Source organism: Cololabis saira, chromosome 12, assembly GCF_033807715.1.
Source record: "Cololabis saira isolate AMF1-May2022 chromosome 12, fColSai1.1, whole genome shotgun sequence".
Taxonomy (NCBI): Eukaryota; Metazoa; Chordata; class Actinopteri; order Beloniformes; family Belonidae; genus Cololabis; species Cololabis saira.
The window spans coordinates 2,914,471-2,938,992 of NC_084598.1; the positions used below are offsets into that span (position 1 = coordinate 2,914,471).

At 41.9% G+C, this 24,522-nt stretch overlaps 1 protein-coding gene across 2 annotated transcripts in view; it reads right to left on the reverse strand.

Annotated features, from left to right (window-relative positions):
* Positions 1-700: 700 nt before the first annotated feature.
* mical1 (microtubule associated monooxygenase, calponin and LIM domain containing 1) overlaps positions 701-24,522 on the reverse strand; it is a 38,080-nt gene continuing 14,258 nt past the window's right edge. The window contains exons 9-24 of one of the 2 annotated variants that reach the window (XM_061735178.1): positions 23,892-24,007; positions 22,516-22,642; positions 20,993-21,071; positions 20,657-20,804; positions 17,997-18,187; positions 16,186-16,292; positions 15,930-15,989; positions 14,894-15,128; positions 12,299-12,366; positions 10,823-11,636; positions 9,561-9,691; positions 9,372-9,485; positions 6,386-6,479; positions 2,688-2,781; positions 2,446-2,519; positions 701-1,401 (exon numbers count right to left, since the gene is read on the reverse strand). In XM_061735178.1, the coding sequence (XP_061591162.1) occupies positions 1,208-1,401; positions 2,446-2,519; positions 2,688-2,781; positions 6,386-6,479; positions 9,372-9,485; positions 9,561-9,691; positions 10,823-11,636; positions 12,299-12,366; positions 14,894-15,128; positions 15,930-15,989; positions 16,186-16,292; positions 17,997-18,187; positions 20,657-20,804; positions 20,993-21,071; positions 22,516-22,642; positions 23,892-24,007 (2,646 nt within the window). In that variant the 3' untranslated portion in view covers positions 701-1,207. Of the gene's footprint in view, positions 1,402-2,445; positions 2,520-2,687; positions 2,782-6,385; positions 6,480-9,371; positions 9,486-9,560; positions 9,692-10,822; positions 11,637-12,298; positions 12,367-14,893; positions 15,129-15,929; positions 15,990-16,185; positions 16,296-17,996; positions 18,188-20,656; positions 20,805-20,992; positions 21,072-22,515; positions 22,643-23,891; positions 24,008-24,522 lie in introns of both variants that reach the window. The other variant, XM_061735177.1, reaches the window with a different exon arrangement.

Below are 24,522 nucleotides of genomic sequence, written 5' to 3' on the forward strand. Positions count from 1 at the left end.
TGCGATACGTCAACGCCGCCATATTGGATGTTCAAGACTGTTCTGTAAACTAATACAAGTAAATGGACTTATTTTCATAAAGCACCTTTCTACAAAGAAATGTACGTTTTACGTCTCATTTATTCATTCACACACGCACTAATATACTTGGGAAACAGTTAGGCACCAAATATAATATATATATTAATTTTCTCAGATGGAAAAAAATAAGAACTTTGTTGATCCCACATAGGAGTAAATCATGTTATATCAGCTATAGAGAACAAGGTAGTGCCGAAGAACAATTTATATCCCCCCTCACAAAAATAAGAAAAATAGAGAAACATATTTTCTCATCAACAAAACAAATTAAAAATTTTTCAAACAGACAATAAAATAACAAAATGGACAAAAAATTATAAAATGGTTCAAATGTGTTATTTTGTTACTTGAAATGTTTTAAATATGTTTATGTAAAATTTGTTTTGTTGATGAGAAAATATGTTTCTGTATTTTTCTTATTTTTGTGAGGGGGGATATACAGTATATTGTTTTTCGGCACTACCTTGTTCTCTATAGCTGATATAACATGAATTACTCCTATGTGGGTTCAATAAAGTTCTTATTTTTACCATCTGAGAAAATTAAATATATTATATTTGGTACCTAACTGTTTCCCAAGTATATTAGTGCGTGTGTGAATGAATAAATGAGACGTAAAACGTACATTTCTTTGTAGAAAGGCGCTTTATGAAAATAAGTCCATTATGGCATCCAATATGGCGGCAACGTTGACGTATTGCAGCAGCTCCATGGAACGAGGAGGAGACATGGATATGCTCAGGATCCATGAGGGCAGGAAACAGGAAACGCTGGACTGATAAATCAAAGATTGAGATCCCCCGGCTCTTGTCTCCCTCTAGGGGTGGACTGGAGTTGATATTCTTCCAGTTTCACCAGGAACTTCATCCTGTTCTCCCAGAGACCAGTTGTGGGAAATGATGCCCTCTTCAATAATGTTACATCTTCTTTGGCTTTGCAAATGTAAGTTCCAGGTTCCTGCTCTGAAAGCAGCACGTCTCACTCACCGTGAGAAAATCACTCATGTGGCACTGAAGGCTCATGCTGTGTGTGTGTGTGTGTGTGTGTGTGTGTGTGTGTGTGTGTGTGTGTGTGTGTGTGTGTGTGTGTGTGTGTGTGTGTGTGTGTGTGTGTGTGTGTGTGTGTCTCAGGCCCAGTGGACCTGTGATCCGGTCTTGGAGTGCCTCTTGGCCTCCCTGATGGAGAAGGCCTCCTGCTCCTCACTGATCTCCTTCAGTCTCTTCTCCTCCAGAAAGGCCACCAGCGAGTCCCTCATGTCCACCACCTCGATCATCTGCTGCAGCACCTGCTCTTCCTCTGCCTCCTGCTCCGGCGTCTTATCTGGCACACAAAAACACAGTGCAAATTAAAAATAAAAGAAATAAACTACTATCAGCCAGTGAAACGGCGCCAATTAAAATTGGGTACGTTTAAATCTCCCTCATCCGAGTCAACTCACTTATTCAGAGACAGAAGTTTAAACTGTATGCTGATCAGTTGGATCTAGAATTATTATGACAGTAAATAATCATAATAATGTTTGCTTCATAAAAAGGTGGATGATAACATATCGTCATACTTCCATCCACATTTTTACATCACGGATCATTTTTACATCAGCCTCCCTTTTATCTGACTGAATGACGGCTAGTTGAAGAATTGGTGTCAATGTTTTGTTTTAAATCTACGGTGCCTAATATTTGGTTTGACGGAGTATTAGGGCCAAACTAAGACAAAAAAAATGGGAAATTATAGAATAAAGTCATAATATAATGAGAATAAAGTCGTAACATTACGAGAATAAAGTGGTAATTTAAACTGTAACAGGAAGAGTGTGTTAAAATGTTGAATATTGTGAAGTTATATTTATATATTTACAATATATTTAATATTACAATTTTATTCTCGTAATATTACGACTTTATTCTCGTAACATTATGACTTTATTCTCGTAATTTTACGACTTTATTCTCATATTATTATGACTTTATTTTCGTAATTTCCTTTTTTTTTTTTTCTTAGTTTGGCCTTAATACTCCGTTGTAATTTGGCTATTTAGTAACTGCATTTCTATGATCTTTCCATCGTGGCGAAATTCCATCCTTTTAACTCTTGCAATCCTGTCAGTTTGACCTTTGGGAAAAAAAATAAAATAAAATCGTATTTGTTTTTATTTTGTTTATTTTCATTTAAAGTAGAAGAAACAAAAATCTAAGACAGAAATGTGATGTATGCAGAACTGGGTGAATGGAAAAGAAAAAAAATAAAGTAATAAAAAAACACACTAAAGAAAGTAGCAGCTTTTGTTAGGGACTACTGGTGCTTATTTTTATATCACATTCAGCTTTAACAGCAAGAGGACTGGACACACATGAAACTACTCACCTTCCACTTCCATATATTTCCTGAGCTCCAGCTCCAGCGTGCTCTGCTTGTCTTCCAGTTCCAGCTGACGGGACCTGAGGAAAACAAAACACTTAACACTCTTAAAACCTGCAACGCTGCAGGTGATCAACCCGTCAGAATGAGAGCTCAGGGGTGAGCAGTCCCTTCACTTCAGCTGTGCTGCATTGGTGCTGCTACCGTACCGGCCTTTATCTGCATTTCTGTTTAACACTCGGACTTACGCCACCATCAGGTCCGACTCTTCTGAAACCAGTGCGTTCTTCTCATGGACCAGCTGGATCCACTGCTCGATCATATCAGGAGAACCGCCGTTATCTGGACAAGAAAGAGGCTGTTCTGTCAATGTGTGTGTGATGGAGATTCAAAGAAAAAGGATGCATGCAAGACTCATATAAACTTTATTGATAATATAAGATTCTTCTGGCTTTTTTGTCTTATTGAACAGACAAAGTCAAGTGTAGAAAGATTAGGGAGGAGAAAGATGATAATAATAATAATAATAATAATGATTGGATTTAATATTGCGCCCTTCTAGGCACCCAGAGCGCTTTACAGAAATCATTATTCATTCATACACATTCTCTCCAGTGGTGGTAGCTACGTTTGTAGCCACAGCTGCCCTGGGGCAGACTGACAGAAGCGTGGCTGCCATATCGCGCCTAACGGCCCCTCCGACCACCACCAACATTCATACACATTCATACACATTCACACGAGGCAAGGTGGGTAAGGTGTCTTGCCCAAGGACACTACGACAGCAAACTGGGACAGAGCGGGATTCGAACCGCCGACCTTCCAATCATTGGACGACCCGCTCTACCACCTGAGCTACTGCCGCCCCATCAGCAAATTGCGATGGGACAGACTTGAACCCAGGCCTGCTGCACCAGAGACTTAGGCCCAGTCCCAATCCCCCCCAGTCCTACTTTTCATCACTACCCCTACATTTTGTGCGTTCCCGTGAGGGTAGTGGTGTCCCAATTCCTCTTTTCATTTAGGGGGAGTGCACATAGAGGGGTGGTGGGTATGAATCTAGCCCTTCACAGCGAGGGATTTCAGATGCTGACTAGCTGACCGAGGGCCTGAGAAAATTCCCAGAATGCTTTACCATCATTTGCAGACTGAATCAAACGAAAAAACATGGTGGACATTTCTTATTTTTTAGTGAATAAAATCAATATTTTGAGTTAGTTTCTGCATAAAGAGGCAATTTGATTACATTTCTAGCGAGAAATATATATTTTACTTTCATAATATTCACTCAGTGAATGTACATAATCACTCGCTTGCCCGTTTTTCAGATCTCGCCAGAATAAAGGCTGATTTATGGTTCTGTGTTACACCAACGCAGAGCCTACGCCATAGGCTCTGCGTTGGTGTAACACAGAACCATAAATCAGCTCCCGAGCCGGCGGCTCTTCTCATCCCGAAAACATCAGATCAAATTTCTTAACAGGCGTTATTTGGATAAACTGACCCCAGGTTGGGGATCTTAACGGTTACTTTTACGCCTGAAAAAATATTAAAACTTAATAAAGTGGCATATTAACAGCACTACAGCGGAAATTAAAACAGCTTTTATCTCTGGGCTTCCTGATATGGTGTGACGTTTGTGCAAACGTAACTACACAGTCGCTTACGTACCCGAACGTAAACCACGCAGTGACGGAGCACGGAAAATTTAGCTGAAAAGCAGGAGTAGTGTGAGTATTGGGACAGGGCCCTGGGAAGATTACAAGGGCCCTAAAATCTGTGGCTTCTTTTTTAGGGGTAGTGGTAGAAAGTAGGGGGTGAATTGGGATTGGCCCTAAAAGCCCTGCATGTGGATCACATGCTCTGGTGGACCAGCTCCCCATCTGTCCTGCAAATACCCACAATGCTTTGCAAATCAGATTCAAACTCCACATGAAACACCTGCTCTGCAGCTCTGTGACGATGGTGATAAAAAGCTGTTTTAGTTCATCTTAGTGGTATTTAGAGCAGTCTTTGCCTATAAAAAGATTTAATAAAACCAAAACCATGTGAGATGTGAGTGATGCAGGTCGTGCTCAGGTCACAGTGAATGGGGGGGGGGGGGGGGGGGGGGGGGGTGTCACCAGAGGGAGGCTGCAGTGTAGCCAAACAACCACCAGGGGCATCTGTGAGCAGGAAGACACCGCTCAGCCCACAGCAGCAGGGAGCCAGAATTATTATTATAATTGCGTAAATCTTGTATCCCGCGAGTGAAACAGCCATGTTAATTTAGCATCGTCTGTGTGTGTATATATATATATATATATATATATATATATATATATATATATATATATATATATAGCACCACCAGAGAGCAGAGCTATGAGAGCCAAATCTCACGAGAGTGTGTTGCTCAGACAGAGACAGGTCTCAAACAAAGTTCATTTTCTCCTAATCTGTCGGTCTGAAAATGTCCATTTTGGTGTCAGAATGTTCAGAAGGTTTGTGGTCCCATATTTACTTAGGTTACTATGGGGCGAAGGAATTGGTAATAATCTGTGCTCACGTTCACTTTTCCCATAGGAGCTGCTGTTAGTGTCCTAAAGGGGCGGGGCAGTGGGGGAGGGGGCGGGGCAGTGGGGAAACCCACGTGACAGATACAGGAAACACAACCGGAGTGGGGGGGGGGTTTATAATAAAACGTCTCTGACGGCGCTGCCAGTATCACTCATGGGTATCACTCTTTTCTCATCTCCACGCTGACTGCAGCTCAACATCTCCCCCTAGAGTCACTAACCAGCAACTACAACAACAATGAAGTGGTTCAAAAACTATTTAGAAAAACCGAGGCACTCAAGAAGTTAGAAAAGTATAAAAGGCCTTTATTAAATCATGGCTTAGAAAAAAGTTAAAATGCCATGTAGGCCTTCCTCAAGGCAGATAGCAAAGACTCTGCTATCTGCCTTGAGGAAGGCCTACATGGCCCAAACATGTTGGCATTTTTACTTTTTCTAGGCATTTTAACTTTTTCTAAGTCATGATTTAATTAGGCAGCACGGTGGCTTAGTGGTTAGCACTGTTGCCTCACAGCAAGAAGGTTCGACTCCCAGGCCCGGCAGGACCTTTCCGTGTGGAGTTTGCATGTTCTCCCCGTGCTTGCGTGGGTTTTCTCCGGGTACTCCGGCTTCCTCCCACAGTGCAAAAACATGCATATTTAGGTTAATTGATGATTCTAAATTGCCCGTAGGTGTGAGCGTGAGTGTGATTGTGAGCATGGTTTGTGTGTTTCTATGTGGCCCTGCGATGGACTGGTGACCTGTCCAGGGTGTAACCCCTGCCTCTCACCTAAAATGAGCTGGGATAGGCTCCAGCAGACCCCTGTGACCCCGCAAGGGATAAAGCGGGTAAGATAATGAATGAATGAATGAATGAATGATTTAATTAAGGCCTTTTATATTTTTCTAATTTCTTGAGTGCCTCGGTTTTTCTAAATTGTTTTTGAATCTTTTGGATCCCCATGCCGAAGAGCACCTGAAGTACACTTTTTTTACACCCAGCAGCACTCCATGCGTTTGTAGTTGCCTTAACAATGAAGTGGTATCGGAGAATTTTTGCGAGTACGAGTTTGAGAGCAGTAATGGCCCCTATACCAGTATCGGGGCATCCCTATTAAAAACTACACTAATAATAATAATAATATTTTCCTTTAGTAGTCCCACAACGGGGGAACTCTTCCTCTGCATTGAACCCATCTCCAGTCACACTAGGAGCAGTGGGCTCCATCAGCAGCACCGGGGAGTCCAAGGTGGTCACCTCGGTTGCAATCCAGGAGCTGGAACCTGCGTCCCTCACCCCCCTCTGTAACTCTAGGCTACCACTCCCCCATTTCAGGAAAACTGTAAGTGCATTACATTTAAAAAAATAAAAATACAAATAAAAAATGGTGTCAACATTAGTTTCTCACCAGCTTCTCCTCTCAGTCTCCTCTCCAGCCCCACACCCTTCTCCTCCAGGTCCTTGTAGGTCACCTCAATCTCCTCCAGTCTCCTCTGGATGGACTGACAAACACAAAACAAGGAGCTACATTTTAATTACCCCACAAAAAGGCCTTTTTATTAAATCAATCCCAATATTTGGCTAAATTAAACAGACTGAACTATAAACACACGGAGCCACTCGCCTTTGACAGAGAAACCAGAGGAAGCTCTTTAAGAAGTTGTTCTGATGATATAATGATAGTAATATTACCAAGCTGATCACATTAGTAGTAGCACTGAGTTCCACGTTCCAGTAACGTTAAATTCTGGTAGTATTTACAGTTGGATACTTGTTGCTGTAGGCTAGTCAGTAGAAATAGCATGAGCTGTAACAGTATTTGAAGTAGTTAAATATTAATGGTGACAGCACAAGTAACAGAAACATCAAACAAGATGCAACAGTGGCTGTAATAGTGGCAATGCTTGGAAATGTACATATTTTGTCTCTCACCAATACAATCATTAACTTTAGGTTTAAACATCAAGCAACAGAAATTGTAGCTGAAGTGAAAAAGTAGTTGACAAAGTAGTTTGTGGATCACACGATACGGTGGCCGAGACCCGCCATTGCTAAAAATGAAAGAAACGCTGCAAACAGAAACAAACGCCGCTGCAAATAAAAAAAAACGACGCAAATAAAAAAGCCACAACGGAAGTGAATTACCGGGGACTATTTTTGCTGATGCACCGGTGTTTTTTACGTGAGAGGAGAAGAAGAAGACGAAGAGGACGTAAGTGAAAAGGAAGAAATACGAGGAATAAGAAGAACAACGAACGAGAAAATAAGTGAAAAGGTTAGTGTTCAACGTCGCTACGTGTCATTTTTAATGTGCAACACTGGTGCGTCGGCAAAAATAGTCCCCGGTAATTCACTTCCGTTGTGGCTTTTTTATTTGCGTCGTTTTTTTATTTTATTTGCAGCGGCGTTTCTTTTTGTTTGCAGCATTTATTTTATTTGCTAAGCGTTTATTTTATTTGCAGCGGCGTTTGGTTTTTATTTGCAGCGTTACTTTTATTTTCAGCAATGGCGGGTCTCGGCCACCGTAACACAAGGGTCAAAAACACAGCAGATATCAGTTTCAGGCTTTATGATGCGTGTTTCCACCCTGGTCCCCGTGAAAGACCTGGTTAGACCTTGATGAACCTGAATCCGGCATGTCGGGGCAGAGCAACGTCTAGATCCTGCAGGACACTGGGCCTGACAGCCTGTTCTAACTGCACGCCAGCGTCCGACTATCGCGTCGCACTGCGTTACATCGGACGCTCTCTGTCCACACTGAAAGCGTTATGGGCCCCCACGTTATTTTGATTGACAGCTGAAACTCGCTTTTTAAGGCTGATTTATGGTTCTGCATTACACCAACGCAGACCCTACGGTGTGGATTTAACAGGGAACCATAAATCAGCCGCCCGTGCGCTCCTGAAAGAAACTCCTAAAATAACTCCTAAAAGAGTGAAGAGACAAGTAAAAGATGGGTGAGTACTTGTAATCTTCCTACGTTTGTACTTTCTAAACAGAAAACAAGCTTGATATTGTGATATTTAAATGTTCTTCTATTTTCTTCCTGTCGTTCACGTTGAAAGCCGGTTGAAAGCTCTGTAGGAAACAGTTATGGATGAGGAACGGTTGAAATGAGAAGTTATCTCTATGATTCCTCATCATTTCACCACAAAAACTCAATAAAGTGGCAGTAGGGCTGGGCGATATATCGAGATTTTAATATATATCGATATATTTTCAAACACGATATGGTACGAGACAATATCGTTTATATCGATTTAAAAAAAAATAAAAAAAAATTTTTTTTTACATTTTTTTTTTTTATGATTTTGATATAGCTTATTTTGTGACAAATTGACTTGAATGTTTTATTTGAGATTTGCACAAATGTTTTGTTATTTGGACAACTGTCAACCTCAATGGAAAAGTCTGCCTGTTACTGTCTACATTGTATTAATTGCACAGTGTATTTTAATTTAATTGTTATGCAGGAAAGGGATATTTGTTTTATTTTATTCAAGAAGCATTTTCATTCTATATATGCAGGCAGTTTATTTTTATTTCATTTGTTTTATACATTTTGATATTGTGCAGACCTCTGTTAATAAAGAAACCTGTGTGACATTTGGCACGAGGCTTTGTATTAAAACTGACTGTTTTTTTAAGGGTTTGCCTCAGAAAAAAATGAAGCTAACAGAGATGCTAACAGATATGCTATGCTATAATGCTTTGGGGGAAACCCCAATTAAGGCATAGAAAAAATATCGAGATATATATCGAGTATCGCCATTTAGCTAGAAAATATCGAGATATGACTTTTGGTCCATATCGCCCAGCCCTAAGTGGCAGAAAGAAATATTATATTATTATATCTTATTATCTTATCAGAAACTTCCATCTCTGTCCATCTCCCTCCAGCAGCTGCCACTTTATTGAGGTTTTTGTAGTGAAATGAGGAGGAATCATAGAGATAACTTCTCATTTCAACTAACTGGATCAGCCGTTCCTCATCATGACTGTTTCCTACAGCGCTTTCAACCGGCTTTCAACGCGAGTGACAGGAAGAAGATAGAAGCAGGGCGTCCGACAAATGTTCAGATCAAAACTTTGCGCTGCGTCGCTGCGTCCAGTTAGGACAGTCCAATAGAAAATAAAGCAATGGAGTTGATTTTGTTGCTGACGCTCGCATTGCATGCAGTTAGGATACGGTGTCAGGACTACGCTTGACAAGCACTGCTTTAGATCACCATGGAAACCAGAATTGTGTGCAGATCACGCTGGAATAAACTCTTAAGGGAAGAGTTGCTGCCGCACCAATCTTTTTAAGAGGGAGAACTTGCACAATTGGTGGCTGACTAAATACTCTTTTGCCCCCCTGTTTAGGCTCATAGATACCCATGACTGACACTGACCTGGGCTTTGTGGAACCGTTGTAACCCACTCATTTTGGCTTGTCGCTCTAACGTCCTCATCTTCATCAACTCCAGCTTCTCAGCCTCAGCAGGGTCTGACGGGACTGGTGGAAACTAGAGGCAAAGTAACAGCATTGAGAGTGGAAAACATGGAAATGGATCAAATGTGAACAGAATTTGCACCCCCACCTTCTCATCAAATAAATCGTTATCCTCTTCAAACATGTAATCATCGTCGTCGTCGTCGTCATCTCCATCATCTCCATCATCTCCATCAGCACCTTCTTCGGAGGTGCTGTGAACACGTCTGAATGTTGTTTCTGTTTTAAAAAGGGAGGACAGACGCTACAATAAACCTCCACTCACCAAGAAAACACAAAAGCAAAACCTTCTGTGCAGCCACTTTTATCCATCAAATCTAGGGCTGAACGATTAATTGCATTTGCGATAATATCGCAATGTGATAAAACGAGATTTTCTAACTGCAAAGGCTGCGATTTGACCAGTCACGTGATCTGGTCACGTTGCCGGCAGGGAAAAAAAGTCAACAGTGCCGCGTGTCCACGTGTAACCTACTGTATCTACCATGGTCTCAGTGTTAGGGCTCGGCCAGGCAGGGCTTTATAAATATATGGGCTTTATAAATGTATTAAATACATGAGCGCGGAGTCGGCGTGGCGACGAGCTGTGCGCGGCGACGAGCACGAGCCGGCGGACAGTGGAGTCGCGTTGTGAAGCCTGAATTATGGTTCCGTGTTAAATCGACGCAGAGCCTACGCCGTAGGACGGAGGTTACGCGGCGACGCGCGCCGTAGGTACCGCGTACCCTGCGTTGGTGTAACGCAGAACCATAAATCAGCCTTAAACCACACCTGCAGCCCGTCAGCTCATCAGGAGGAGAGGTTAAAGGTTAAAGGTTAAAGAGCGGTTGCCAGTTGTTCATTGCAGGTTGGTTTTGTTAACTCTGAGCTTTGTTGGTTTGTTTGTTAGTTTGCTGGTGGTTTTTTTCTCTGTGATTTTTGAGTTATTTGTGAAGAAGTTCTGAGTTTCCTGTGAGGAAGGTTTTTTGTTCCCTGGGGGAGTTTTTCTGTGTTTTTCTATTAAACTACGCCTCGTTTTGGCTAAAGTTTAACCCGGTTTGGTGTCGTGTGATTGGGTTCAGAGAGAACGACCCATAACACTCGTGTACAGACGTGTGTAGACGTGTTAAAGAGGTAAAGACACAGATTTGTTTTCTTTATTGTTGTAATCTGTGCTTTGAATAAATCTGACATTGTTTATTATAAAACAGACTGATTTATTGCTTTTGTATTTGAAAAATACATAAGAACAGGACCTTGAAAAAATAATTGCATATTAAATCGCAATATTGAGGAAAAAACAAATCGCAATTAGATTATTTTCAAAAATGGTCCAGCCCTAATGAAACCCAGGATGAGGTGTGAACTCACCGACTCTCCCCGGGTGGGTGACGAGGACACTGAGCCGGGTGTCTCGGCTGATCCTGGGGGACGACAGGTTCCAGGGGGAGAACTTGGACCGTACTCTCGTCTGCCCGCCGGGCATCTCTTTCCTCCTGAAGCAGTGGCGGTTTCTCTTGTCCCGGAAGTTACTGGCCGTGCTCCCGCTCCAGTAGCCCTCCTCCTCCGGCCCGTCCCCCCCTGCTTTAGGAATCCCCCCGGCGTTGGCGGAGGAAGACGAGCAGGACGACGACCCTCCGTGGGTCTCTGAGTCGGAGTCTGCACTGAAGCTCTGCAGGTTCCCCAGCTGGTTCTTCTCCTCCGCACTTAGCTGGAGCTTTCTCAGAGACTGTTTAGGATTCAGGTCTGGTCCTGCTGTAGAGACGTCCCCCGGAGGGGCTGGAGGTGGAGGTTTGTCTGGCGTGGAGGGGTTTGAGAGGTGGATGGTGCGAGGTTTAGCTACCGGGGGAGCGGGCTGAGAGCTGGGAGCATTCTGCCGAGAGATACGTGGCTTTGGGACCGGACACGGCATTCTCCCCTCCTCCTCCTCGTCCTCAGGGAGCACGGCGTCTACCCTGGTTTGATTCTGAGGTTCTGTAGCGGGTTTGGGCTCGTGTGACTCTTTGGACTCTTCTTTGGACTCGAGTGTTTGCTGGTCCTCTTCTTTGGGTTCACACGGCCGGGAAACTGGATAGGAATTACAGTCCAGAGTGAGCTCGGACTCCTCGTCTGATGGACCTGGTGTAGAATCATCACCGGTAAACTCCTTCTCCTCATCCGTCTCTTTGGGATTCTCTCCGTTTCCCTTAAGAGAGAGAAAAAAAAGCATTCATTTTTTCCCCCATCATTTAGTCAACTAAAGCCGGGCAGACACTGTGAGATTGTCGGCTCGTTTTGAACCGAATTTCCACTCGTGCAACTATTTTTTGGATCCATTAGACCAAGGGTCGGCAACCCGCGGCTCTTCTTTCATCCTTACACTGCGGCTCCGAGTGGCTTGGGAAAATAAATTACAAAAACACAAACTAAGTATTTCATTGAAGTGCATTTTATTTGTGTTAGTTCTTTAATATTTTAGTTCTAAATTGGAAGATTATTGTGATCTTGACATATTAGAATAAATATATTTTATTGTTTTTCGTCGCTGAAAATAAACGTCATACTCGTGAAAGTCGGTATTCCCGCCAAAACGCCATCCATTCGTCGCGACTTTCAACCCCAGCAAGGCCAAGTATGGAGAAATGTAAGAAAAGTTTAAGGAAAGTAGTTCAGCCTGGCGGCTGCTTACCGTAGTTGCCAGACCTGTTTCGGCTCAATATTGATCCATATATAAGGATTATAAGGCGCATGGTCAGCTTTTGAAAAAATTGAAGGCAATGATTGTAACATGGAGACTGAAGTCGTCTACAGAGAAGGGAACAGAAGGGTTTCCATCTATTCTGTTAATGGTTCCATCCAAACACTCACCTCCTGAGCAGCTCCAGCCCCGTTCAGAAGCAGCAGCTCTTCAGAGTGCTGCTCGCAGTAAAACGTCCCTACGGGATACAGGGGGGAAGAGAGGAAAATCAAATCACATCCTTTACATCAGCCAGCCATTCCAACTGAAAGTCCTTCATCAGATTAGAGTGTGCAGATATCTGAGGTGGAGATGGAGGACACGAGGAAAACACAGACGGGTTCTATTTAATATTTACTACTGGGGAGATATGAGCTCATTTAACACATATTACCATGAAATCAGGAGGGTATTTTACGGTTTGACCTTAGCCTTTGAGTTATCAAATGCCACAATGGCTGGAAACTAATTAAAAATACAAGTTCATTTTATTCACTGTGTAAAACTTTAGAATCAATTTTGACAACAAATTCCAAAAAGCCAGATGAAATCATTAACTTCCAGATGTGAAGCCAGTGGGAAAGTAATATCTCCCTTCTCTCATGAAATACCTAGTTATAGATACGTGAATGTCATTGTGTCTTAGAGGACTGATATGCAGCAAGTCCTTCAAATCATTTTAGATTTCAGCAGCTAGAATTTAAAATACACTACAATAAATGTATTTGACTCTCAGTGACTCTTTAGCCCCACCGCTCATCCAAATACAGAGATCACGTTGTTAATCTGTTTTTAATGAGGGCCCGAGCACTTACAGTGCGAAGGCCCGATTGTATCTGTAGGAATTTTTCTTCCGTCGAAATGAGGGCCTTTTTTCCCCCTAAACGTGCCCCAAAAGTCACCAAATTCTGCACCAAGCCAGGCCTGGTGATAAATTAGATATTTAATAGTTTGCATTAATGGGCGTGGCCTAATGGCTCAACAGCGCCCCCTAGAAAACTTTGTGCCTCAAGCCCCACAATACGGTTTGACGTACATGCACAAAAATCGGTACATGTCGCAACTTAAAGGTGACCTATTATGGCATTTAATGTATATTTTAAACAGGCCTTGAATGTCTTAAAAACAATCTAAAGCTTGTTTTTTCTACATAAATCATAAATCCAGCCTGTGGGCCCTGTCACTAGTTTTACCGCTTCTAACCTCTTTTTCTGCGCCTCATTTTTAGGGAAGGGGGGGGTATGATAATGAGGCTCTGTGCTGATTGGCTCCCTGAATGACGTGTAGGAGGGGAGGAGAATAAACCTCGCTCCGCCAGAGCAGCCCGAGCCTGTAAATTATCACAACACTGAATTTTCACAAATGGAAACTTTATTGTTAAAAAAATAAAATATGAGTTGTATATAAATAACATTTATGCACTATTTAAGCCGGATCTACCCGGCGGATGCTGAACGCTGGCCCCGGAGCCACGCCGGGCGCCCGGGAGCAGCGCTGCTGGAGCAGCGCGCATCACCGCGGCTTTAACGGGGGAATCTGACCGGTTCCGACCGGCCGGGACCGCAGGAACCGGCCTGGACTGGTAGCAGGGACTCCCGGGGACCGACCAGCGGAATTTCAGCCGGATCTGCCCGGCGGATTCTGCGCGACGGGCGCTGCAACCCCACGGCGGGCGCACAGATCGGCTCCGGAGCGCATCCGCGGCGCATCGTCGGTTACCGGGGACCAAACCGACAGATTTCGCTGAAAATCTCGGAGAGTGAAGCTGGTCCAGCCTGGGACGGACCCCCGAGGACCCAGCTCCCAAACCACCCGGGAACCTGGATGATTTAACCCGGATCCGCGGCGCCGTCCGACTGGCTGAAGAAAGGACGGCTCCAGCTCCGTAGAGAGAGCTGGTTGTGGGCGTGGTTTCAGCAGCGGAGGCTGAACCTATGGAAATGAGCGCCTATGGTGACGTCACCCTAGGCGCAGATTCAGAATGGCTCAAAAAAAGGTCACGTGACACTGGGGGACTCTGTAAGGCGGGGGTCAGAGAGCTTGCAGAATTTCATGGTATTTTGTCTCCCCTGTGCTGGCAGGGTGAGGGGAGACCACTTTATATATGTTAAAACAAGAAAAAACGTGTTTTTCATAATAGGTCCCCTTTAAAGAAAAGTCTCTTGGCGCCATGGCCGAAACCCAACAGGAAGTCGGCCATTTTGAATTAATTGTGTAATTTTGGCAAAATTTATGCCATTCCTTCAGCCGCTTCAGAGCCCGAACCGTAACGTGCACCCAGGTGTGTTATACATCAAAATGTGCGTCTCCATCCTGCGACACCACGCATTACAGTCAAAAGCGTTACCGTGGCGACGATAGACGCCAAAAAGCGCGCCCCCCCCTTCTCCTGATTGGTAGATATGTGATATTCCGATAACTTTTGAATGGTTTGATATATAGAGTCGTGGGTGGTTTCATCCACTAAATGTCCAGGCCTGAAGAATCTACATGAAGTCATACAAGCTTCCACTGCAGCCTGAACGTGCACAAGGGTGGAGGGCCGTTCATCGCTGCTTGCAGCTTTAATTGGAACTGAAAACCTACTGAAGAATGAACGTTAGCACAAACTAGTCTTGCTTTACCTTAACACAGAGTATAAGCCCCTGAAAACATAAATACTAGTACATGGTAGTTAAAAACAGACTGTTCCACAGAGCTTCTCTGAGCTTCTGTGAGCAGCTGACCTGTGTTCTGGTGGAAGGTGTATCCTCCCAGTCTGAGTGTGACCCCACACTGCTGACAGGTGAAGCAGCCGCGGTGGAAGAACTTCCCCTCGGCGCTGATGCGCTCCAGCACGTACACTCTCTGACCGCAGAAATAACAGCCCTCGCTGGTCGGCGTGGACACGCCGTCCAGCTGAACCTCCCCCTCCGGAGCAGGGGGAGGACTGAGGTCCCGCCTCACAGGAGACACCAACGTCTGAGGAGTGAAGGGTCAAACGCCAGGGTCAGTTTGAGCATTTACAAAGCAACAATTATGTACGCTTTCTACCCATTTTCTGTTTCAAAATTCCAAGCTTTTCTCTGACTGTGTTTCCATGCATCAATAACCCTTTTAAAACCAGAATATTAGCAATAACCCGAATTTGCACGGCCATGTAAACACCAATAACCCCTTTGAATAACCAGAATTTGCTCATATTCGGGTTTTTAAAAACCCCAATATGACCCCTGGGTTCCTCCTTTTAAAACCTGAATATTGGGTCATGTAAACGCCAAACAGAATATCCCCATCAAACGGAACAGGAATTTGTTTTCTGCACATGCTCTGTTCACAAGGAATCCTGGTCTTTTGAGTCCAGGAAGTTCTTATAAACACGGAGAAACCAAGACCAGGAGGAGACTAATCACTTCATAAATGTAATGAAGGATATGAACATTTCTGCATTTGTAGACGGTAGAAAGTACCGGGATAGAAGATTTACAAGAAGGTGAGAGAAAGGTTGCGCGAAGCAGCATTTGTTTTGAATTTGGATACAGGAAGAAGAAGCAGAAATGACGGGAATTGCGTCATGATGTTCTCCGTGCGTCGCTGGTTTGATCCAGATATCCTGAATGATTAATTACCATGTAAACGGAATATTCTGAATGTCTCAGTAACCAGAATATAACAATAACCCGAGTTTTGACTGCATGTAAACGTAGTCAATTATGTACGCTTTCTACCCATTTTCTGTTTCAAAATTCCAAGCTTTCCTGTGATCAGTTGAATAAAACTCACGTTGTCTTCATCTTCCATCCTCTGGATTTCTGAGGCTCGTTTGTCAGCCCCCAGCTTTTCCTGTGGGGAGAATAAAACACAATACAATGTTTTGTTGACTATTTGGACAACATAAATAAAACTATGTTCACCACTTCTTCTGAAATACAACGCAGCATTTTGCCTTGACATAATAAAAATAACTGGGAGATAAGAACTGCAGGTCCCATCTTTATCAGACATTCTTGTACGCTGTGTAAACGGTGGAGTCTCATACTTTGCGTCTTTGTAGAGAGTTGTGCTTCAGCTTGTTCAGGAAAAAGACGGCAGACTGTGTCTGGGAGAAAGTCAGAGGCCTGGACAACGGCACGGAGTCCTCATGTTCTGCTTCAGACAGAAAATAAGGGAAGGGAAATGTCAGCAACACACCAAACCCCGGTCATCTTACTGTTATACAAGACTACACAAATACACCTGACGGCCTACTGTACCTGCAGGTTTCCTTTGGATTTTCAAGGTTCACTTTATTATCATACTAAAAGACCAAGTACAAGTGGAATGAAATTTTGTTGCCAGTGGCTCAAAGCAAGCAATAAAAACACTTAAAACAATAAAAACTCTAAATACTAAAAGATAAGGACACTAAGCTAAAAACTAAAACGCTGTAGGCAGTCGTTGTCAAGGGTAGACAGGAAACAGGTACTGTTTTATGCTCCTTATCCTGCCTTATCCTAGTCTTTCATATTTTATTCTTACTTGTTTTTTTTTAAATCACTACAATAGCAGCTGAATTTCACTTGGAAATCCACAAAAAAAGAACAATCCAAAAAAAAAAAAAAAAAAAACTCTTGCGCTCCATTTGTGACCATCACTCCCACTGTGTTCAGATTGAGATGCGGTTGTGAGAGACTGACAGCTCTGTCCTGCACATCAGACACACAGCAGACATCACACCCACTTCATCCCCGGACACGCTTCCCAGCAATTGCTACACATTTGCACTACTGTACATGCACTATTAACACAAAAAAAGAAGAAAAACAAAGGCTGCAAATACCCTGGTAGGATGGATGAGAGGAAGTCCTTCCTTAGCGGAGGAACCCCAGCCCCCCATCAGCTCCCTACTGACTGCTGGTTCTGTGCTACTTAGCCTGTGCGTGCAGGACAGAGTAACCAGTAGAGGCTGGCTGAAGCTGGTGGATTGTGGGTAAGTTGCTCTTAAAGAAACAGCTGCTCTGCACTGAACATGTTTCAAAGGGTGCAGGCTTTTCAAAAAGGTGATGCTGTGCAGTGTCAAATCAAGCTCGTTAGGCAAGTTTAATGCTACTGTATCTAATATAAATTATATCAAATTAAATAAAAATCTGTTCAGTGTTTTTAAATGAAAATAACAAGAGTGGTATGTCCATTAGTGTTTTTTTTATTTGTGTGATTTGTTTCTTATCCTTTATCTTTTACAGGACTGTCTCAGAAAATTAGAATATTGCGATAAAGTTCTTTATTTTCTGTAATGCAATTAAAAAAACAAAAATGTCATACATTCCGGATTCATTACAAATCAACTGAAATATTGCAAGCCTTTTATTATTTTAATATTGCTGATTATGGCTTACAGTTTAAGATTAAGATTCCCAGAATATTCACATTTTTTGAAATAGGATATTTGAGTTTTCTTAAACTGTAAACCATGATCAGCAATATTAAAATAATAAAAGGCTTGCAATATTTCAGTTGATTTGTAATGAATCCAGAATGTATGACATTTTTGCATTACAGAAAATAAAGGACTTTATCACAATATTCTAATTTTCTGAGACAGTCCTGTATAAATTATATCAAATTAAATACAAATCTGTTCAGTGTTTTTAAATTAAAATAACAAGAGTGTTATGTCCATTAGTGTTTTTTTTATTTGTGTGATTTGTTTCTTATCCTTTATCTCTTATCTTTTTTATCCTGTAGTTTTTAATTTTCTTGATCTCAAGGTTTTATCTGTGTCTATGAAACGTCTTTGAGATGTTTTAAAAGCGCTCTATAAATAGAATTGTATTGTATTGTGATTAAATGTTGTAAGAGCCTGAGCCGTACGTTTGGCTGGAGAGGTGAGAGCGTCCCGGATCTGCGTCAGGTACAGCACCACGGACAGCTGGTCCACCTGGCCGCTGTTGGCCAGGTCGCTGGGAGACATGACCGGGGAGACGCCCAGCTCCTTCTGCAGGAGACTGAAGGCCAGCTGGTTGTTGGGAACGCTGCTGGACTCATCCAGGGAGGAGAAGTCACTGGAGGAAACAGGGAGCATTTTCATTCTCTAGTGTTGACAGTAATCAGACAGTAGACAATAATTCCAAGGTCTTTAATGGCTCAGCTGAGAACAGGAATCCTTCCCTTGAATCTTGAAGTCGGCAGATTTAAAAACATTCCCGAAGATGAAAGGTTGTGTGAATTATGTGAACTTAACGAAGTGGAAAGTGAATCACATTTTCTGTTATATTGCCCTCTGTATGATGAACTGAGAACTCCATTATTTACTGAAATGTCTGTTAAAAACCCAGAAATGTTCTGGTGCTCTGACCATGATAGAATGGACGGGTTGTTTAACTTAAAATGTTTTTAAGTTGGCTCATTTTGTTTCTGAAGGCTGGATAAAGCGTCAGGATTGTTTATATGTTTAATTGGTGCAGGGTCTGTTGTCTGGCTTTCATTTGCTTTATGTTCCTTTTTCTTTTTGTGGTGTCTTGTAAGCCCACTGGGGCTGGACACTTCATGTGCATGACACGGAAATAAAAACTTCAATCAAAAAAAAAAATCCAAGGGGATCAATTACATTAGGCTTTGACTATCATTTGGTTTCCTTCACACACACACACATAGACATACACATACACACACACATGGGAGTAAATAACACATCCTGTGGCTAAAAATCATTTTAAGTCACAAAGCTTCTTAATCTTAAAATCATATCAGGACAAAACAACACAAAAGGAGACACGATCCAGTCCCCACCAGAGGGAATATTTTCAACCAAGGTGCCCCCTTTGAGACAGCTGGCTACAGAAACACTAAAGCTTCAATAAGGGGAATTCAAACTTTAAATGAAAAGAAAGAATCAAATTCATGTTATCTACTTGGCACAAAACACCAGCTCTGATTCAGTGCAGAAGCACAAAGCCCTCAAACTCTCCACTTGATTCTCTAAAAGTGCATGTTTTTCTGTCACTGTGACAAAGAATTTCAGTGCTTGAATTTTAAATGATTATTTGATGCACCATAATTTACTTTAAAAGCTGTAATACATTATTCATTTACTGGATATCAGCAGATTAATTTGCACAAAAAACAAACATATTCTACCATCATTCTTCCCGCAGTAACATGCTAAGGTTGTAAAGGGACAAGAAGAAAATGATGCTTTAAAAAATAAAACTTTTCATAGGTAGTTAAGCTGGGGAATTCTGTCCAATTTATCCTATTAATTCCAATATATTTGTTTTATTTCTAATATACGTCATTGCTAAAGATCAGCTAATCAGCTGCATTAGATCAGGAGAACCTGGCTGTCACCGTCCCAGTTAAGCTGGATTCTGCATTTTGGGGATTTTAAGGCCTGGTAACGACTGGATGCTATCTTATGTTCGGATATCTAAGACTTTAATCATGAAAAATGTGAATAACTAAAGTTGTTGTGAATTTGGCCGCGTGTTGAGAGACGGTGGTGCCCACACTGCAAAGGCCAGACCTAATGATCACATCCAACCAACGCTGTGCTGCTAGGCCTCTGTCAGGCCTTAGGGTGCTCGTAATCTGCAGATGTTAATGCACACTAGTTTGAGTTGCTGTCATAGGTTGGATTGGAGAAGGACTAACCCAGGGTTCGGCAACCCGCGGCTCTAGAGCCACATGCAGCTCTTTAGCGCCGCCCTAGTGGCTCATGGAGCTTTTTCAAAAATGTTTGACCTTTTTTTTCTTCCTTTTTTTCTTCTTTTTTCCTTTTTTTCTCTTTTTTTTTCCTTTTTCCTTTCCAATCTCGACATTTCAACTTTTTTCTCGAGATTGTACTTCAACATTAATCTCGACATTTGGACATTTCACACGAAATTTTGACTTTTTTCTTAACATTTAGACTCTTTTCTTGAAATTTTGACTTTTTCCTCGACATTTCGACTTTTTTCTTGAAGTGCATAATGAAAAAATCTCCCCGCAGTTCTAACTAATATAGAAACATGCAGCATGTGTTGTCTTCATTCTAAGGCTTATACAAGACTTTTCATTTTTTGCGGCTCCAGACATATTAGTTTTTTGTGTTTTTGGTCCAATATGGCTCTAAAACATTTTGGGTTGCCGACCCCTGTACTAGACACAAAGTTTTCCCGGGACATTTATGTACTTGTAGCTCTCTTTCTGGGCGAGTTGCTATTATTGTTCATTGTTAAAATAATAATATTTCACAATAGTTATCTTATTGTATTGGGAATTATGGTTGTTTTCTCCGAAAAGTATTTTGAAGCCTAATGATTCAGTTCATCCCATTGTAAATCCTGTTAATTATTTTTCTCATTAATTAATATGGTTGCAGCATTGCTGTTGCGTGTCTCTTGCACTTCTTGGGTTCTGCTGCAATTGAAGCCACTGCAACCAGCACATTTAATTCAATGCAGTTTTTCTACAATTGGGATCCCTGCTCTAAACCAATTTTACATTTTACAAAGATCTTTCACAAATGCTATGAATGAAAGGGAGGAACTCACATGAGATGAGGTCTAAAGCGGTGGATAAGAGCACACAGAGCCAGCCCAGATCTCCAGGACTGGGTAAAGTCTTTCACACTTGCATTCTTATAACCTGTGGTGTTATTCTGGCACCATTTCAACAGATCCTCAAAACCACTGGGTGAATCTGGAAAAAACACACAAACAGTCTCCACATCTGACAAAATTCTATTAATGGTTTCACAGTCATGCCTAAGAGAATATAAAGCATGCTAATGTTTTTAACAGAGCATTTCATGGTTCAACTGAACTAACAATAAACAATAACTGGAACAACCACTTTGCTGCTCAGACCTGCACGGAGGTGGGATTTACCTGGACACACGCGAGGCTGCTTGTCCTTCTGTTTCCTGCTTGGAGGACGGGATTTATCATCATCATACAGGTGCTGCACCTGATTAGTGATGGGAAGAGTAGTCAGCATATTAAAAGATCAAACTTTAGGTCACAAAAATCTTTGGGGAAAAAAAAGAATCCTGTTAAAGCAGCACAATGTAACTTTCAGCTTTTGTTGAGTTTGGCGGCTCCTTTGGACCAAAGCGGTAGTGCTTTACCAGAAAGAACACTACATTTCCCATGAGCACCAGCGCGTACTGCCGGAAAACTCCTGTCCCCGTCGCTGCATTTGTTTAAATAGTGAATGAAACTTTCAAAACTACTTTTCTGTTTTCAGCGGTCGTTTGCAGGATGGATAGTGAAGAGGTAATTTATCTATTTTTGGCTAAACAATATCATATGACGAAGTTGAAAATCACTAAGTTCAACTTGGTTTTATTAGTAAGTCCCCCCCCGCCCCCCGTCCTGTTTCAGCCAGATAATGTGGCCTGAACTACAAACTCATATGTTAGTCCAACATACTTACTGACAAAATAAAAAAATACTTTATAACCTGTGAATAACTGAATGTTTTGCAGATCAGCCCTGCACAATTTTACAGTTCTCAGGAAAAATACTAGAAGTTTTCTATACATTTTCTTTGCATTGCATTCTTTCCTCTAGTGCTGTAATTCTATTCAATTATATTATTATTTTATAAAGCTTCCTCATTGCGAATTACACAGTTTTATGATCACTATTATTATTCTGTGTCTGTTGTTGATATTGTCAGTAATTTTAGAATTACCAAAACCCATGATCCGGGTTCTTGTCCGGGCATTCAGCTTGTTACTCTCCCGCTTTCTTTTTTTCGCCTCCTCCGATAAAACTTTTATTTTCTTGGGTTTTTCTGCTGCTTCGGCCATGACACCAGCTTCTGCTGAGCTCTGCGCTCCACGCCCCGCCCAGCTTTGGTCTCCACTACGATTGGGGAAGGAGGGGGAAGTGACGTATGCCGTAAAGCAGTCAAAGCTGTAAAAATGTGTAGTTTTTTAGTGTGGCAGGGTTCCTACCATGCTCCTCAAAGTTACATAGTGCAGTGAAGGAGATACAGACCCCTCAGACCATGACAGAGGTTCATTAAACCTGTTGGAAGTTGATGTTCCATCACAATGATGATGATGAAATATTAGATTAAGCTGGAAAAGTTACATAGTGCTGCTTTAACGGCCCAACGATGACATTCTGTGTGGAGGTAATTTCCTGTGCAACAGCTGATGATATATCATAGAAATGATGTAATGCCTTTTTAGCTTCATCCAGGGTTTTGTTTTGTGAGAAACTGTGGATATACTTCCCCTAGCATCAGATCTGGTTTTCACATAACAGCAGGTTCAGATCTGTTTTTATGGGACAGTGTGTGGTGTGTTCCAGGCTGTAATATGGCTCTCTCAATGCTCTTCATGATGATTTAAAGAACTCTGATACCGATCTATGTGGAGTGAATAGATGCCCCTGCTTACCTGGCTGGTGCTGATGGAGGACAGGTTGAGTCTCTTGTACCGGGTTTTGGGGTCAATGCTGTAACCAGCGTAGTCTTTACTGGTGTTTTCTGCCGTTGTCTGGGAGAGGAGCTGGTAGATGCTCTCACTGTATTTTTGAAGAAAATAAAGCAGAGTAAACAGATATATAAATATTATATATACACAGGACTGTCTCAGAAAATTAGAATATTGTGATTTTCTGTAATGCAATTAAAAAAAACAAAAATGTCATACATTCTGGATTCATTACAAATCAACTGAAATATTGCAAGCCTTTTATTATTTTAATATTGCTGATCATGGCTTACAGCTTAAGAAAACTCAAATATCCTATCTAAAAAAATTAGAATATTCTGGGAATCTTAATCTTAAACTGTAAACCATAATCAGCAATATTAAAATAAAAGGCTTGCAATATTTCAGTTGATTTGTAATGAATCCAGAATGTATGACATTTTTTTTTTTTTTTTTTTTAAATTGCATTACAGAAAATAAAGAACTTTATCACAATATTCTAATTTTCTGAGACAGTCCTGTATATATATATAGTCAGAGCTGGCTCAGCTCTCCGACAAACAAAAGGCAGGAGGGAAGTAATGAATAAATGAATAACAGTATTTATTTAAGAAAGGTAAATTAACTAAGAGTAGCAGAAGAAAAGCAACTAAGGTTAACAGCGACAACGGCCTGTATCTGTACGGTGGAACGACAGGTGAGCTGCAGCGTCCAGCCGGGAATGGGAAGCCGAGCAGCAGAGAGCACACAGGTGGAAACCTCGGGTATTTAAAGGGGACCTATTATGGCATCTAATAGCTATTTTAAACAGGCCTTGAATGTCTTAAAAACAAGCTTTTGATTGTTTTTGCTAAATAAATTAGAAATTCAGCCTCTAAACCATGTCTTTATCTTCCCATTCTCTAACCTCATTATCTATGAGGGATTCTGAGTGGGCGGGGCTATGATAATGAGGGTCTGTGCTGATTGGCTGCCTGACGCGAATATCTATGTGATAATGTACTACTTTTTGGCTTGACTTGAAACTGTTCAAGTCAAGCCTGATGTCCAGATGATAGTGGCTGATTTGCAAAGTGCAGGTATCAGTTTGGAACAGGAAGTGATTGAGAGGTCGTGAGGCTGCAGAGCAGGTTCCTCTGTTTCTAGTGAGCTCGTCTCTTGTGCTGGTTACTGTTTGTCCCTGGGCCCGGCCCGCTTATTTCTGCAACTGCCAGTGATGAATTTGTCCATGAAAATAGGATGACCTGCTCATGAGTGTGTAATGCCATAACAGTGTGATTAATAGATCTGATTGCGTCTTGTGCAGCATTTTTCATGAAATGTTATCAAATTTAACTCACCGCTCAGCTAGGACCTTGAGATGTGGGACACGCATACCCCAGCTCCGCACCATCCACGCTGCATCAAAAGCAGCCAGGAATCCCCGGGCTATGCCGGTTCCCAGAGGCCAGAAGGGCTGCAGGGAGACGAGGAGTAGGAATCATTGCAATACATCAGCATCACCTCAAAATTATCCACGTGGGAATGTTTATGACCATCACACCCAGAGCACATGACCATGAATAACTGGAGACTTCCTGCAGACAGACAACCGTCTGGATTTTTGTAAAGAAACTATATTCTACTTTATTCTACGGTAAGAGAATTATTATTTTATTGTGGATATGGACAATTTAACAGATATGTTAGCAGAGGTGTAAGACACTACTCGAAGCTAAATACTACCACGTTAAAGAAGACAATGCTGATATACTAAGCCGGGGGTTGGCAACCCGCGGCTCTAGAGCTGCATGTGGCTCTTTAGCGCCGCCCTAGTGGCTCCTGGAGATTTTTCAAAAATGTTTGACCTTTTTTTTCCTTTTTTTCCTCTTTTTTTCTTATTTTTTCTTCTTTTTTCTCTTTTTTTCTTCCTTTTTCCTTTCCTTTTTAATCTCGACATTTCAACTTTTTTCTCGACATTTCGACTTTTTT